The 17,881-nt window shown below is 44.7% G+C and overlaps 1 protein-coding gene across 1 annotated transcript in view; it reads right to left on the reverse strand.

The window, feature by feature from the left end:
- Positions 1–947: 947 nt before the first annotated feature.
- LOC126175271 (translin-associated protein X) overlaps positions 948–17,881 on the reverse strand; it is a 49,779-nt gene continuing 32,845 nt past the window's right edge. Inside the window, exons 3-4 of the mRNA XM_049921927.1 lie at positions 7,571–7,704; positions 948–2,833 (exon numbers count right to left, since the gene is read on the reverse strand). Of these exons, the coding sequence (XP_049777884.1) occupies positions 2,271–2,833; positions 7,571–7,704 (697 nt within the window). The 3' untranslated portion in view covers positions 948–2,270. The remainder of the gene's footprint in view (positions 2,834–7,570; positions 7,705–17,881) is intronic.

Consider the following 17,881-nt stretch of genomic DNA (forward strand, 5'->3'; position numbering starts at 1 on the left):
TCCAGAAAGTTGTCCTGTTCGGCTGCAAGGCGGTGAAGAAATGTGAGAGAAGCATCAACTCGTTGCTGCATGTGGTCCTCAGTCAGCATGCCTGGCACTCATCTTACGCACACCTTCCGGTAGTTCAATGTTTCCGTTAAAATTCTGTGAGCAGTGCTTTGGGAAACATCAGGAACCAACGTGCAGAGATCATTCAAGGTGATCCGCCAATCTTCATGCATGCTTTTCTCAACCTTCAACACTGTCTCCTCAGAAACTGACAGACTCCCACCCCTTTGTTCGTCGTGAATTTCGGTCCAACCAGCTGCAAACTCTCTACATCACTTACAAACATTTTTGACAGCCATGCACGACTCACCATACACCTCCATCAATTGGCGATGGATTTCAATCAGAAGTGCCCTTTACGTTCAAAAACCGAATAACTGCGCGCAATTGGCACTTGGCGGTAACATCCAATAGGATGCTCCATTCTCAACAACTGGCAAGTCAAGACTGAGCGCCTCAGCGCAGCGTGTACATGTTTACACACAGTGCGTGAAGCACTTTTCGTAACTGTGTGACCAACTTCCACACAAGCAGAGTTGTGTACTTATAAAAAAAATAGGCCTTACTTTTGGGATTACCCTCGTAACAAACTTCTGACCTGCACATACAAACAGGTGGATTGGTAGAAACGTTCTCACTCTCCCGCATTCGTACCTAAAATATCGGGTGTTCAAGATGGTGGAAGGCCGAGTGTTTCTAGAATTTACTACGAAATTCTCGAGGCACTACAATTCTTTAAAATGTGTGCCACCATGTCTTTTTCGTTTTCAATCATGTAAATCCCATTAACGTAGCATCAAAATGATGAAAAGAAATCTTTTACTGAATGGAGCATTATAAGTGATTAATTTCACAAATATGTGACATACACAATTATATATATCTTAGATTTAACCTTATGTACTCTATAACACTGTATTAGAGGTTACAAAATATGATTTTTAATTTTTTTCTTTCAAGTAGAAATTTATCCAAGAATTAAGGAGTTGAACTAACTGTGTAAAATACTGAACTTTCATCAGTAATTATATTTTTAGTGTTTTGGCACAAACCAAATTTTGTATAGCTCTGATAGTTGTTGACATATAAAAATGTGATGCACTGTCAGAAAAATTAAAGTAGCTATTTTTTGTACAAGAAATTAGGTGACACAGAATATAACAAAATATTGTGCAGCTGCTGCCACGTGTTTTATCCAATACGTCTGCACCTCTTCAGCCAATGTGTCAACAATTAACACTCATAGTTTCATCATTAATAGTATCCTGCCATAAAGAAACCTGTTTGTCTCTATAACTACAATAATCATCTTTGTGAAATAATCCACACTGATGTTCTGTCAAAAAAATGCAGCCTGAGGATAGGAAGTTCTGAAGATGTATCGATTTCATACTTCCACTAAATACTTTTTGCACAATTATCTGAAGAGCTATTCTAGTTTCGATTGCCTGATACTATGATTTCACATTCTTTATTACTTCCTGAGCCTCAAATTCAATACCAGATACTCTTCAATGCTACCCATTTTCAGTCTCTTATAAACAATAATCTGAAACTGATAATTTGCTTTTAATTGGAAAATGTGGACAAAATATTTTAGAGTCATTTCTAATAGTAGCAATTGTGACCCAACTAAACTAGAAACTACATGCTCTCTCTTGCTTTGAAGTCAACTACATACAATAATTAATATAATTGGACATTTATAGGGGTTATTAAGTTGGTTAAGTACACCTTGGATTTTATATTCCTATTAAAACTCATGACACTACTTAACAGCTTACGCTATTCGTACACACAATTTATGCAGATATAATTCATAACTAAGCAAATATTTTATCATACACAGATGGCTACCATATGGTCTGCAAATACACTGAACAGTAATGCTTAAACCCATCCATGTTCAAGTTGGTGAAGACACTAAATTTCAGGAGAGACTATGTACAAGAGAAAAATGCACCATCTATTCACTAGTAGAAGTTTGCTGCAGGCCTAAAACTACATATTCAGTACTTCAGTCTTCGTAAAAGAAAAAATTCCAAAAATTCCTTTTCAAACAAATAAAGCAATATCATATAAGATTTTATTTTGCGAGACCAATAATACAGGCAGACATGGTTTCTGAAAACTTTTTCTCCGATTTTGGAAAAGACAGTTTCACTTCAATGTTGGTTTCGCCTGTAATGAAAACTACAAAGGCAGTCTGTTTTATTTTATATCTAGTAAAACCCTTCATCCTCTTCATGAATGAAATCATCCTGGGTTCCACTAAAAACATCAGCGAGCATATGCTTTGGAATCTCCGACCCCCGTACATGTATTGTGTAACAAGCAGTCTCCATTTTGGTCAAGCTTTGTCGTAAAGTGTAGAGCTTTCTTGTACATTCCTTAGGACCCATATTTCCTATACGCAAAAATCCCGTGTAAATGTCCTTCACAAAAGCACATGTCTGAAAACAGCTTTCAATATAACCCAGTCCAACATTATTAATGCACTTTCGCATTAATTCTCCTGTGAGATCAGCAACCCCCAGTATATATTCAGTCTGTGGAACTAGACATATTTGTTTGTCATGAGAACTGTTACTGCTGTCACCAGCACTATCCTTGTCATTACAGCTGTCTTCAGTCTTGCTTTCTTCATTTTCTTTACATCCTTTTGTTTCTTCTGCTTCTTTATCACTACAGAACACCAAATTTCTTTGCACATGGTTCCAACATTGCAGATCATTGATCTTAATGAAGTAGTAAAATGTTAGAGCTTCAATATATTCCTGCAAACCTAAAAAAGATAAAAAAAACTAGTAGTATCTTAGCATCATATCACTGGGACAGTTCAGAAAACAATGAGTGCCTCAATGTAAAAATAAATACATTCCTACATACATATAGTGTATGATACTTTGCATATAACAGATTCTTACAAATTATTTTTAATGACAATGCATGTTCAGCTTTCCTCTGTGGATGTCAATATTTTCAAACAATATCTGTGAAGTAACTGAGTCAACTATACAACTAGAAGTCCCTGTAATGCTTTGAAGTGAATACTTTGTTACTCAGAAAGGACAGCAGACATGAACATATGCCCACACCAGCCCTGGCTTCACACAGGTAGCACTAAGTTTCTATGACAGGACAGTGAGTTTGGCATAGTGGTAGTTTTGTTGATGGACTACTGCACAGAGTTATAAAAATACAAAGAACAATGTCAGGTTATTAAAAACCATCACTTTTGTACAAGGTAAACAGTTTAAGAAGGGTGGTTCAAAAATTTTTTAGGAGCAACAAATGTTATCTGTTCTATATTTAATTGGCGTCTGGGGTGGCATCTTGTGGCAATGATGGAAGCTGTAAGCTACCAAGCCACCCAGTCTACCCAAATGCTGTGCCAGTATGGCATAGTCTGCCACAAACTATGGTCACTTGTCAGCCCCTTAAATCCGGCACAAGCTACATTTTCTGTGCGACCTTTTTCTGCATTTTCAATGTAACGTAACTATGGAGCACTCATCTGCTGAGCATGATCAGTACCATGCCACAAAACATTGGTATGAGCACCCCTACCACCCAAAGTAAGTATGGAACACCGTCTGCCACACAATATAGGTATGGACCATCCTCTACCTCGCAGCATCAGTATGCAGTACCCTCTGCTACATACAGTTGGTATGAAGCACCATCCATACTGCAACAAGGTACAATGCACCTCCTGCCATGCGACATTGGTATGAACCACTCCCTATGTGCAACACTGGTACAGAGCACCCTCTGCTGCACAGTATTATTACAAAGCACTCTGCCACATAATATTAGTAAGAAGCACCCTTCACCCACAACACTGGCATGAAGTACTTTCCATTACGCTGCGTCGGTAGAATGAACCTTCTGCCATGCAACATTCATACAAAGTGCCCTCTGTCACGCAACATTAATATGAAGCCCCCTATGTCATGCAACACTGATAGTGAGCACCTTGCAACATTGTTATTACATGCCCACTGCCACGTAATATTGTTCAGAACATGGTATGAAACACTTTCTGCCATGTAACATTGGTACAAAGCACCCTCCGTCATGCAACATTGGTATGAAACAGCCTCCGTCACACAATATCATATGAAGCACCCTGTGTCATGTAATATCATTAAGAAGTACCGTCCACAATGTAATATCAGTAATAAGTACCTTCTACAATGCAACACTAGCACAATGCACCCTTTGCAATATAACATCAGTAGGGTGCAACTTTAGCCTGCAACACCGTTACGAAGCACCCTCTGTCATGCAACATTAGTAAGAACAAACTCTGTCTTGCGACGTTGATATGAAACATTCTATGCCACACAAAAATGGTCCATTTTTTGCCAGTAACATTCGCATGAAGCAACCACTGCCACAATATTGGTACAAAACACCCTCTGCCACACACAACAGGTAAGGAACACTCTCTAACATGCAACATTGGTACATATCATCCTACACCACATGCAACTGGTATGAAGCACTTGCTCCCATGTAAAGGTGCCTCTACTCCTGGGCAATTTCCCGTGTGCTCTTCATGCGTGCAGTCATTTATGGAAGAGGCAAGTAGGTGTATGCCCTGTTGCAAAGTCACATCTGCATATGGTCTGCGAGCATGGGCCACCAAGGACAGTCTTAAGTCTCTCCCTTCCAAATGAGGAGACACCTGCAACAGACCTTCACCTGACTGTGGCACTCCCCATTTGGTGCTTTTATATTACAGTGTGTCATTCTTAAATTTTCTGTTTTCACAAGCATTAATATTTTGCTTATTGTTCGAACTTTGGTCAAGTGATCTAATGAGAAACACATGAAATATTATTGTGCATTTTCTTTTCCTGACTTGTTAATTCTGCTGACTGTAAATACAAAGAGAAACAAAATTACTGTCTACAATTCCTCATAAATATTAACAATACGAAAACAACGAAGATAAACCCGAACAAAACAAAAAGTATTTGCATGCTCATCCGATGAATAAATGTTGAAGGATGTGTAGGTTCATGGTGAAAGTTAAAATTTATTATTATTAAAGAGAGAGAGAGAGAGAGAGAGAGAGAGAGAGAGAAGAAAACAGTATTATGTATTTTTACTGAAGTGAAATGGAGCCAAGTTGGGAGGATTTCTTCATTATTTGAGACGCACTGGTGTCCTTGGAGTCAGCTCCCTGCATCTTCAATTGAAACGTAAAAGAGGAAGTCTGAATAGCATAATTTCTTACACACAAAACATTTACTAATAATGTGATTGTACTATACTTAAATTTTTTACAAACACACACACTGAAGCTGTCCTGGTTCCTCTATAGCGCCACTTATTTCACAAATACACACATCAAAAAAAGTTTTTCATCACCTCGGTTCCAAGAGTTCTGGAACCCGCACAGAAAACTTGAATAGAAATCAACATAAACATCATTTCCACCCTCTTTATTGCTCGTGGAAACCACATATTGCATGTTGTACCACCATACAGTGAGACCTTCAGAGGTGGTGGTCCAGATTGCTGTACGCACTGGTACCTCTAATACCCAGTAGCACGTCCTCTTCAATTGATGTATGCTTCTATTTATTGTGTTATACTATCCACAAGTTCATCAAGGCACTGTTGGTCCAGACTGTCCCACCCCTCAATGGCGATTCGGCGTAGATCCCTCAGAGTGGTTGGCGAGTCACATTCGTGCATAAACAGCCATTTTCAATCTATCCCAAGCATGTTCAATAGGGTTCACGTCTGGAGAACATGCTGGACACTCTATTCGAGCGATGTCATTATCCTGAAGGAAGTCATTCACAAGATGTGCATGATGGGAGTGCAAATTGCTGTCCACGAAGACGAATGCCTCACCAACATGCTGCCGATATGGTTGCACTATAGGCTGGAGGATGGCATTCACGTATCGTACAGCCATTTTGGCACCTTCCATGACCACCAGCAGTGTACGTTGGCCCCACATAATGCCAGCCCAAAACAGTAGGGAACCTCCACCTTACTGCACTCACTGGACAGTGTGTCTAAGGTGTTCAGCCTGACCGGGTTGCCTCCAAACATGTCTCCGATGATTGTCTGGTTTAAGGCGTACGTGACACTCATTGGTGAAGAGAATGTGATGCCAATCCTGAGCAGTCCATTTGGCATGTTGTTGGGCCGATCTGTACCGTGCTGCATGAAGTCGTGGTTGCAAAGATAGACCTTGCCATGAACGTCGGGAGTAAAGTTGCACATTATGCAGCCTACTGCGCACAGTTTGAGTCATAACACGACATCCTGTGGCTGCACAAAAAGCAGTATTCAATATGATGGCATTGCTGTCAGGGTTTGTCCGAGCCATAATCGGTAGGTAGTGGTCAACCACTGCAGTAGTAACCCTTGGCCGGCCTAAGTGAGGCATGTCATCAGCAGTTCCTATCTCTCTGTATCTCCTCCATATCTGAGCAACATCGCTCTGGTTCACTCCGTGATGCTTGGACTCTTCCCTTGTTGAGAGCCCTTCCTGGCACAAAGTAACAATACAGATGCGATCAATCCGTGGTGTTGACTATCTAGGCAGGGCTGAATTACAAACAACTCGAGCCGTGTACCCCTTCCTGGAACTGATTGGCTGTCAGACCCACTCTGTCTAATATATGTTGCTCATGCATGGTGGTTTACATCTTTGGGCGGGTTTAGTGACATCTCTGAACAGTCAAAGGGGCTGTGTCTGTCATACAACATCCACAGTCAATGTCTATCTTCGGGAGTTCTGGAAACAGGGGTGATGCAAAACTTTGATGTGTGTACTTTGTATCTACAGGACATCCCATTCTTGCATGGGTACTCTGGAACCATATATTTGCAGTCCAACCCCCCTACCCCCCTCCCCCCTCACACACACACACACACACACACACACACACACACACACACACAAAATGCTGACTTAAAACTGGGGTAATCGTCCTTGGTAGCAAGAATTCAAAAATTCAAAGCTAATCTTGTTACCACTGGTATAGTGTGTCTGTATTTTCCTTCATTATCAGTGGTGTGACGTAGTTGAGGGAGAAGAGTATGGAAATTGGATAGCAACAATTCCAAGTTTACTCTTGTAAAAGATACTCCCAGTAACTGATGATGTAGATACTGCAAATAACAAGGCCCTTACCCTGCTACATACTAGAAATCAAAGTTTCACAAAGAATGATCACCTTCCTTACTTTGAAGAATATACTTCTGAAAAAATTAGAAACCTTAGCAGCATGTGCCTCTAGAGTCTACCAGAAATGCACATCCAAGTACTTTTTGATTTGCAAGTCAAATTGGAATCTCAACATTTAATAATAATGGTATTTTTCCATTAGCCATCAGCCAGTCCTCATATGATACAAATCCATATACTGAAGAAACTGTTCCCACCTACCCACCTAGTACAAACCCATTATATAGCATCAAATATCAAGTATGCCTACTCAAACAGCCACACAGCAGACATGCAATGACAGAATTTAATTATTCTCACCTGCCGTGTATGCTCGAAGAAACTGATACGGGTCTTCTCCCAACAACTGCTTGGCAATTGCTTTAAACTGTGTTACCTCCAGCTGGCGCAATCGTGTTTCTGCTTCCTGAAGAACAGACTGTTTCTTGCTCTCTCTAAAATGATAACAATATAACAATTAGCTGAGCTAGAAAATTAATTATGAACAAGAAGCCACAACTATATGTATGTGATCTTGTAGGCTTTCCCAGCATAATAATTCTTAGTAATTCAGTCAGGTTTGTTGCCAGTTCCTAAATTCAACATGATGCAATACTTCTGTGATCAACATGTCAGCCATCTTTAGGAGAGATGCTGTTGTTGCTGCTGCTGCTGAGTCCTGCTGAAAACTGATGACAAGGTTGGAAACTGTCAGCCTATACAGGCCCTGGTACCTTACAAGCCCCATGCTCCGCCCACCACAGTTGTTGCCTTGAAGACTGGGGCTTGTGGCATCACCTATAATTGAACACCAGCACCAATGATGTATTGTAGTCAGAGTCTATCCTCAAACAGTCAGGACAGTCACACCATAGAATTTTGCATTCCGAGGTGAGATAGTACAGGGCTCTATGCACTACTAATAGGAAAACCCTTGTCTCTGTTAATCAAGTTGTCTGACAAGCCAATTTCAATATTCTTCCTTACAAAGACTGCTAAAAAAAGGGGGGGGGGGGTGGCATACTGGCAACACTTCCACCAATTTTTCAGGCTGTTGTAGCCTCATGTGACATCAATGTTCCACCCATCTGTTCTGAACTGTGTGAATTGACTGGCTGATGTAAGCCTTCCCATTCTGACAAGGGATTTTGTATGTGCCAGGCTTCCAAAGTGCCTAATCATCCTTGACACAGACATGCAGTGCCCAAATGTTGGCAGGTGGACATTATATATATATATATATATATAGGGGGAAACATTCCACATGGGAAAAATATATCTAAAAAGAAAGATGATGAGACTTACCAAACAAAAGCCCTGGCAGGTCGATAGACACACAAACAAACACAAACATACACACAAAATTCTAGCTTTCGCAACCAACGGTTGCCTCGTCAGGAAAGAGGGAAGGAGAGGGAAAGACAAAAGGATTTGGGTTTTAAGGGAGAGGGTAAGGAGTCATCCCAATCCCGGGAGCGGAAAGACTTACCTTAGGGGGAAAAAAGGACAGGTATACACTCGCGCACACACACACACACATCCATCCGCATATACACAGACACAAGCAGACATTTGTAAAGGCAAAGAGTTTGGGCAGAGATGTCAGTCGGGGCGGAAGTACAGAGGCAAAGATGATGTTGAAAGACAGGTGAGGTATGAGCGGCGGCAAATTGAAATTAGCGGAGATTGAGGCCTGGCGGATAGCGAGAAGAGAGGATATGCTGAAGGGCAAGTTCCCATCTCCGGAGTTCTGACAGGTTGGTGTTAGTGGGAAGTATCCAGATAACCCGGACGGTGTAACACTGTGCCAAGATGTGCTGGCCGTACACCAAGGCATGTTTAGCCACAGGGTGATCCTCATTACCAACAAACACTGTCTGCCTGTGTCCATTCATGCGAATGGACAGTTTGTTGCTGGTCATTCCCACATAGAACGCTTCACAGTGTAGGCAGGTCAGTTGGTAAATCACGTGGGTGCTTTCACACGTGGCTCTGCCTTTGATCGTGTACACCTTCCGGGTTACAGGACTGGAATAGGTGGTGGTGGGAGGGTGCATGGGACCCAACAAATTGAACCATGCCTGGAACAGTTCCGTCCTCCGTCACAGCGGGACCCACCTCCTCTTCCTCAAATTCACCCTCTCCTAACCTTCCAGGAATTTCCGACCTCCAGCCTTGCCTCTCAATCCTTCTTAAAAAAACCTTAATCCTACTCCCAACATCACCACTGCTGAAGCCCAGGCTATCCGTGATCTGAAGGCTGACCAATCCATCGTCATTCTTCCGGCGGACAAGGGTTCCACGGCTGTGGTACTTGATCGTCGGGAGTATGTGGCTGAGGGACTGCGTCAGCTTTCAGACAACACTACTTACAAAGTTTGCCAAGGTAATCCCATTCCTGATGTCCAGGCGGAGCTTCAAGGAATCCTCAGAACCTTAGGCCCCCTACAAAACCTTTCACCTGACTCCATCAACCTCTTGACCCCACCAACACCCCGCACCCCTACCTTCTACCTTCTTCCCAAAATTCACAAACCCAATCATCCCGGCCGTCCCATCGTAGCTGGTTACCAAGCCCCCACAGAACGCATCTCTGCCTACGTAGATCAACACCTTCAACCCATTACATGCAGTCTCCCATCCTTCATCAAAGACACCAACCACTTTCTCGAATGCCTGGAATCCCTACCCAGTCTGTTACCCCCGGAAACCATCCTTGTAACCATAGATGCCACTTCCTTATACACAAATATTCCGCATGTCCAGGGCCTCGCTGCGATGGAGCACTTCCTTTCACGCCGATCACTTGCTGCCCTACCTAAAACCTCTTTCCTCATTACCTTAGCCAGCTTCATCCTGACCCACAACTTCTTCACTTTTTAAGGCCAGACATACCAACAATTAAAGGGAACAGCCATGGGTACCAGGATGGCCCCCTCGTACGCCAACCTATTCATGGGTCGCTTAGAGGAAGCCTTCTTAGTTACCCAGGCCTGACAACCCAAAGTTTGGTACAGATTTATTGATGACATTTTCATGATCTGGACTCACAGTGAAGAAGAACTCCAGAATTTCCTCTCCAACCTCAACTCCTTTGGTTCCATCAGACTCACCTGGTCCTACTCTAAATCCCATGCCACTTTCCTTGACGTTGACCTCCACCTGTCCAATGGCCAGCTTCACACGTCCGTCCACATCAAACCCACCAACAAGCAACAGTACCTCCATTATGACAGCTGCCACCCATTCCACATCAAACGGTCCCTTCCCTACAGCCTAGGTCTTCGTGGCAAACGAATCTGCTCCAGTCCAGAATCCTTGAACCATTACACCAACAACCTGAAAACAGCTTTTGCATCCCATAACTACCCTCCCGACCTGGTACAGAAGCAAATAACCAGAGCCACTTCCTCATCTCCTCAAACCCGGAACCTTCCACAGAAGAACCCCAAAAGTGCCCCACTTGTGACAGGATACTTTCCGGGACTGGATCAGATTCTGAATGTGGCTCTCCAGCAGGGATACGACTTCCTCAAATCCTGCCCTGAAATGAGATCCATCCTTCATGAAATCCTCCCCACTCCACCAAGAGTGTCTTTCCGCCGTCCACCTAACCTTCGTAACCTCTTAGTTCATCCCTATGAAATCCCCAAACCACCTTCCCTACCCTCTGGCTCCTACCCCTGTAACCGCCCCCGGTGTAAAACCTGTCCCATGCACCCTCCCACCACCACCTATTCCAGTCCTGTAACCCGGAAGGTGTACACGATCAAAGGCAGAGCCACGTGTGAAAGCACCCACGTGATTTACCAACTGACCTGCCTACACTGTGAAGCGTTCTATGTGGGAATGACCAGCAACAAATTGTCCATTCGCATGAATGGACACAGGCAGACAGTGTTTGTTGGTAATGAGGATCACCCTGTGGCTAAACATGCCTTGGTGTACGGCCAGCACAACTTGGCACAGTGTTACACCGTCCGGGTTATCTGGATACTTCCCACTAACACCAACCTGTCAGAACTCCGGAGATGGGAACTTGCCCTTCAGCATATCCTCTCTTCTCGCTATCCGCCAGGCCTCAATCTCCGCTAATTTCTAATTTCAATTTGCCGCCGCTCATACCTCACCTGTTTCAACATCATTTTTGCCTTTGTACTTCCGCCCCGACTGACATCTCTGCCCAAACTCTTTGCCTTTACAAATGTCTGCTTGTGTCTGTGTATATGCGGATGGATGTGTGTGTGTGTGTGTGTGTGTGTGTGTGTGTGTGTGTGTGTGTGTGTGCGCGCGCGAGTGTATACCTGACCTTTTTTCCCCCTAAGGTAAGTCTTTCCGCTCCCGGGATTGGGATGACTCCTTACCCTCTCCCTTAAAACCCAAATCCTTTTGTCTTTCCCTCTCCTTCCCTCTTTCCTGACGAGGCAACCGTTGGTTGCGAAAGCTAGAATTTTGTGTGTATGTATGTGTTTGTTTGTGTGTCTATCGTCCTGCCAGCGCTTTTGTTTGGTAAGTCTCATCATCTTTCTTTTTAGATATATTTTTCCCACGTGGAATGTTTCCCTCTATTATATTCATAGCATTAATTTGAACCCAACAATCACGTTTGTTATTGTTATTGTCACTGTTACATTTCTTAGTCTTTTCTGTCGTCTTATTTCCTCCTTCTGTTTTTGCCAGCAGTTTCACTTTCTATTCACCATCTCCTTTTTTACTGTAATCCAGTATACAATTTTATCCCGCCGATATATACTCAATAATACGTAATAATACGTAACCCACTTCCAAACCATAACCAAAAATTTTTTTTCCGCTTTCAACACTACCGCTGCTATAAAATCCACCGTTTCCAGTTCACAAACAGTTCCTTTCAGCTATTAAAAAACCTTTTCGGCTAGTTTTAATAACTTTGCTTTATTTCCGTTTCCGTTTTTCTCAAATCACTGATCATTTTTAGCCGCTTCCCACAGGTTTTAACGTCATTATTTCTTCATCAGACAATTGTTAGCTTCATTTCCATAATCTGCCACCACCAAACCACTCCTTTTAATACATCCTCACGTAGTTTTTTCGAAATTTTTCCATATTTCTCCACCCTTTTACGTGTTTTGGCGGCAACACAACCACCTAACCTTTATGCACATCATTATCTACCTACACAAGTTTACCACAGGATCAACATATCCCAGCTCTAACCAACCCTTTTTCGCCTTTTTTCACACCAGATCTCCATTTGCTTTCTAGTTTTACCTTTGTCTCTCCCCATATGTTTTTATATTTATTTTCATTTTCATTTCAGCCTCGTGTTCCACTTTCCACCTTCTAGTACCATGTCATCCTCACAACACCTCCACAACGACCCCATTAAGTTTTATTTACATTCCCTCCGCAAACATGCCTTCGCCCTAGCCAGATTACACTCCCATATTTTATTTTCTCAGGCTTGTCTGACATTTGGCATCACCCCCAAAGGCCTCACACTTAAAGTTCCCATCTCTGGCTGCAACCCTTCTTTCCATCAGTCCCTATACCAGTTCCAAACCGAACAATCCATTGCCCTCACCCACCTAATCCTTCACCTACACATCCACTCAGCCAATCAACACACCCATCAACTCCTATCCTTAATAAAAGTCCTCAATCTTTCCTCTCCCACATCCACAACGGTTGTTCAGAGCATCCTCCTACAGGCCAACCGCAAATTAGAACAGCATGCCACCCTCCACCTTAAAAAACTATCCAATCTCCTGGTATCCCACCTCCGGAAAGGCAACTCACTCACCCTTCATAACCTTTCCAGAAAACCTCAACCTCCTCTCATTGCACACAAACCCAGTCTCTCCCATCTACTCAATCTCCCACTTCCAGCTCCACTCCCTCCAAAACCACAAAATTCCAATCAACACAATCTGGAACCACAACACCCCAATTCAGTAGTTAACCTTTCCTCCAAACCTCTCTCCCAATCCGAAACCTCTGTCCTATCCAAAGGCATCACCTTCAGCCCCACTCCCAGATTTAACTAAACAGCCCTCGTCAAAGATTTACTGTCCTACACCCGTACTCTCTGCTGGAAATATCACTTTGCCACGAAGAAAAATGATCCTAATCCTACTCCTAATGATCCAACTCCCCAAGACACTATCCAAATTGAACCATGCCTGGAACAGTTCCGTCCTCCGTCACAGTGGGACCCACCTCCTCTTCCTCAAAATCACCCTCTCCTAATCCTCCAGGAATTTCTGACTTCCAGCCTTGCCTCTCAATCCTTCTTAAAAAACCTTAATCCTACTCCCAACATCACCACTGCTGAAGCCCAGGCTATCCGTGATCTGAAGGCTGACCAATCCATCGTCATTCTTCCGGCGGACAAGGGTTCCACGGCTGTGGTACTTGATCGTCGGGAGTATGTGGCTGAGGGACTGCGTCAGCTTTCAGACAACACTACTTACAAAGTTTGCCAAGGTAATCCCATTCCTGATGTCCAGGCGGAGCTTCAAGGAATCCTCAGAACCTTAGGCCCCCTACAAAACCTTTCACCTGACTCCATCAACCTCCTGACCCCACCAACACCCCGCACCCCTACCTTCTACCTTCTTCCCAAAATTCACAAACCCAATCATCCCGGCCGTCCCATCGTAGCTGGTTACCAAGCCCCCACAGAACGCATCTCTGCCTACGTAGATCAACACCTTCAACCCATTACATGCAGTCTCCCATCCTTCATCAAAGACACCAACCACTTTCTCGAATGCCTGGAATCCCTACCCAGTCTGTTACCCCCGGAAACCATCCTTGTAACCATAGATGCCACTTCCTTATACACAAATATTCCGCATGTCCAGGGCCTCGCTGCGAAGGAGCACTTCCTTTCACGCCGATCACCTGCTGCCCTACCTAAAACCTCTTTACTCATTACCTTAACCAGCTTCATCCTGACCCACAACTTCTTCACTTTTTAAGGCCAGACATACCAACAATTAAAGGGAACAGCCATGGGTACCAGGATGGCCCCCTCGTACGCCAACCTATTCACGGGTCGCTTAGAGGAAGCCTTCTTAGTTACCCAGGCCTGACAACCCAAAGTTTGGTACAGATTTATTGATGACATTTTCATGATCTGGACTCACAGTGAAGAAGAACTCCAGAATTTCCTCTCCAACCTCAACTCCTTTGGTTCCATCAGACTCACCTGGTCCTACTCTAAATCCCATGCCACTTTCCTTGACGTTGACCTCCACCTGTCCAATGGCCAGCTTCACACGTCCGTCCACATCAAACCCACCAACAAGCAACAGTACCTCCATTATGACAGCTGCCACCCATTCCACATCAAACGGTCCCTTCCCTACAGCCTAGGTCTTCGTGACAAACGAATCTGCTCCAGTCCGGAATCCCTGAACCATTACACCAACAATCTGAAAACAGCTTTTGCATCCCGCAACTACCCTCCCGACCTGGTACAGAAGCAAATAACCAGAGCCACTTCCTCATCTCCTCAAACCCGGAACCTACCACAGAAGAACCCCAAAAGTGCCCCACTTGTGACAGGATACTCTCCGGGACTGGATCAGATTCTGAATGTGGCTCTCCAGCAGGGATACGACTTCCTCAAATCCTGCCCTGAAATGAGATCCATCCTTCATGAAATCCTCCCCACTCCACCAAGAGTGTCTTTCCGCCGTCCACCTAACCTTCGTAACCTCTTAGTTCATCCCTATGAAATCCCCAAACCACCTTCCCTACCCTCTGGCTCCTATCCCTGTAACCGCCCCCGGTGTAAAACCTGTCCCATGCACCCTCCCACCACCACCTATTCTAGTCCTGTAACCCGGAAGGTGTACACGATCAAAGGCAGAGCCACGTGTGAAAGCACCCACGTGATTTACCAACTGACCTGCCTACACTGTGAAGCGTTCTATGTGGGAATAACCAGCAACAAACTGTCCATTCGCATGAATGGACACAGGCAGACAGTGTTTGTTGGTAATGAGGATCACCCTGTGGCTAAACATGCCTTGGTGTACGGCCAGCACATCTTGGCACAGTGTTACACCGTCCGGGTTATCTGGATACTTCCCACTAACACCAACCTGTCAGAACTCCGGAGATGGGAACTTGCCCTTCAGCATATCCTCTCTTCTCGCTATCCGCCAGGCCTCAATCTCCGCTAATTTCTAATTTCAATTTGCCGCCGCTCATACCTCACCTGTCTTTCAACATCATCTTTGCCTCTGTACTTCCGCCCCGACTGACATCTCTGATTGTTGGGTTCAAATTAATGATATGAATATAATAGAGGGAAACATTCCACATGGGAAAAATATATCTAAAAAGAAAGATGATGAGACTTACCAAACAAAAGCGCTGGCAGGTCGATAGACACAAACAAACACAAACATACACACAAAATTCTAGCTTTCGCAACCAACGGTTGCCTCATCAGGAAAGAGGGAAGGAGAGGGAAAGACGAAAGCATTTGGGTTTTAAGGGAGAGGGTAAGGAGTCATTCCAATCCCGGGAGTGGAAAGACTTACCTTAGGGGGAAAAAAGGACAGGTATACACGCGCGCGCGCACACACACACACACACACACACACACACACACACACACACACACACACACACATCCATCCGCACATACACAGACACAAGCAGACATTTGTAAAGCATGTGTATAATATATGAAGATATGCACATCAAAGAGGTTGACAATGTTAAATTTATGGGATTACAACATGATATGTTCAGTTGGTTGGTTGGTTGGTTGGTTGGTTTGAGGATTAAAGGGACCAAACTGCAGAGGTCATCGGTCCCTTGTTTCATAAACACACACAGCACAGTGAAACCATCCACCAGTCAGGCGAAGCACTAAAATTATAATTCCGGGGGAAGAAAAGCCCCATGGTCAATGGTAAGACAACACGAAAAACGGAGCACAGCAACAAAAACAACATAGAGAACAAAGGCAGAAGGAATTAAAACTGCACAGCAGAGGACTGTGGCTGGCTGATCACGAAAATAATAGGATGAGCCAGCCACTGTGCAGCACGTTAAAACCTCCAGCCTAAAAGTTTAGGGTGGAGCCGAATTACAACACAAAACAAAGTAAAAGATACAGCACAAATGAGGGTGACGCAATAAAATTAGAGGGACCTATAAAGGCCACTTGCTCGAATAAAACTTAAAACACGATCTGCCATAGAGACATTGTCACCTAAAAGAGATGATAAATCACCCTGGAGATTAAAAGCACACCTGAGAGCAGTTAAAAGAGGACATTCCAACAACAGATGGGCCACCGTCATGGTTGCACCACAGCGACAATGAGGGGGGTCCTCTCGACGCAGCAGATGACCATGCGTCAGATAAGAGTGACCAATGCGGAGCCTACAGAGAGTAACAGAATCCCTGCGAGAGGCCCGCATGGAGGAACCCCACACGGTCGTGGTCTCCTTTACACGCCGCAACTTGTTGGGTACAGACAGAGTGCGCCATTCGTCTGCCCACATCCCAAAGACCCGACGGCGTAACACCGATCGGAGATCAGTTGCCGGGAGGCCGATCTCCAGCGGCAGTTTGCGGGTGGCTTCTTTAGCTAACTTGTCGGCGTGTTCGTTTCCCGCTATCCCAACGTGGCCCGGGGTCCATATGAATACCACTGAATGACCACGCTGTGCAAGAGCATGAACGGACTCCTGGATGGCAACAACAATGGGATGGCGTGAGTAGCACTGGTCAAGAGCCTGTAGACTACTGAGAGAGTCGCTGCAAATGACAAAAGACTCGCCAGTGCTGGTACGAATCCGCTCAAGGGCACAAAAAATGGCTGTTAGCTCTGCGGTGTAAACACTACAGCCGTCCGGCAAGGTGCGCTGGTCTACATAGTCCGCATGAGCGTAAGCATACCCCACACGGCCATCAACCATCGAGCCATCTGTATAGATAACCTCCGAGTCGCGGGATGCATTGCGGAGAGCAAGAAATTGGCGGCACAAGACTGCAGGAGGAACTGAATCCTTTTGCCATTGTGAGAGGTCCAGCCCAAGCTGCGGCCGACGAATACACCAAGGTGGTGTATGTGGGTGGACCTGAAAAGCAGATGGAAGAGGCAAAGACTCGAGGTCACTAAGGAGTGACCGAACACAGATCCCAATGGTATGGCCTGATCGAGGCCGCCGGTGTGGGGTATGGACTGCCGCATTAGCGAAAAGGAGATGGTAGTTAGGGTGACGGGGAGAACAACGGACGTGGGCAGCATAGTTGGCTAAAAATTGTTGACGCCGAATACGAAGCGGAGGAACCCCAGCCTCAGCAAGGAGGCTATTAACAGGGCTGGTGCGGAATGCTCCTGTCGCCTGTCGAACCCCACAGTGGTGAACGGGGTCCAGCAGTTGCAACGCCGAGGGCGACGCTGAGCCATACGCTACACTTCCATAATCAAGCCGGGACAGCACAAGGGCTTTGTAGAGCTGCAGCAGCGTATTACGATCTGCACCCCAAGTTGTGTTGCTGAGGCAGCGAAGGGCATTCACATGCTGCCAGCACTGACGCTTGAGTTGACGAATATGTGGAAGCCAAGTAAGCCGGGCATCAAACAGCAATCCCAGAAAACGGTAAGTGTCAACAACC

The sequence above is a fragment of the Schistocerca cancellata genome, chromosome 1, assembly GCF_023864275.1.
Source record: "Schistocerca cancellata isolate TAMUIC-IGC-003103 chromosome 1, iqSchCanc2.1, whole genome shotgun sequence".
Classification (NCBI taxonomy): Eukaryota; Metazoa; Arthropoda; class Insecta; order Orthoptera; family Acrididae; genus Schistocerca; species Schistocerca cancellata.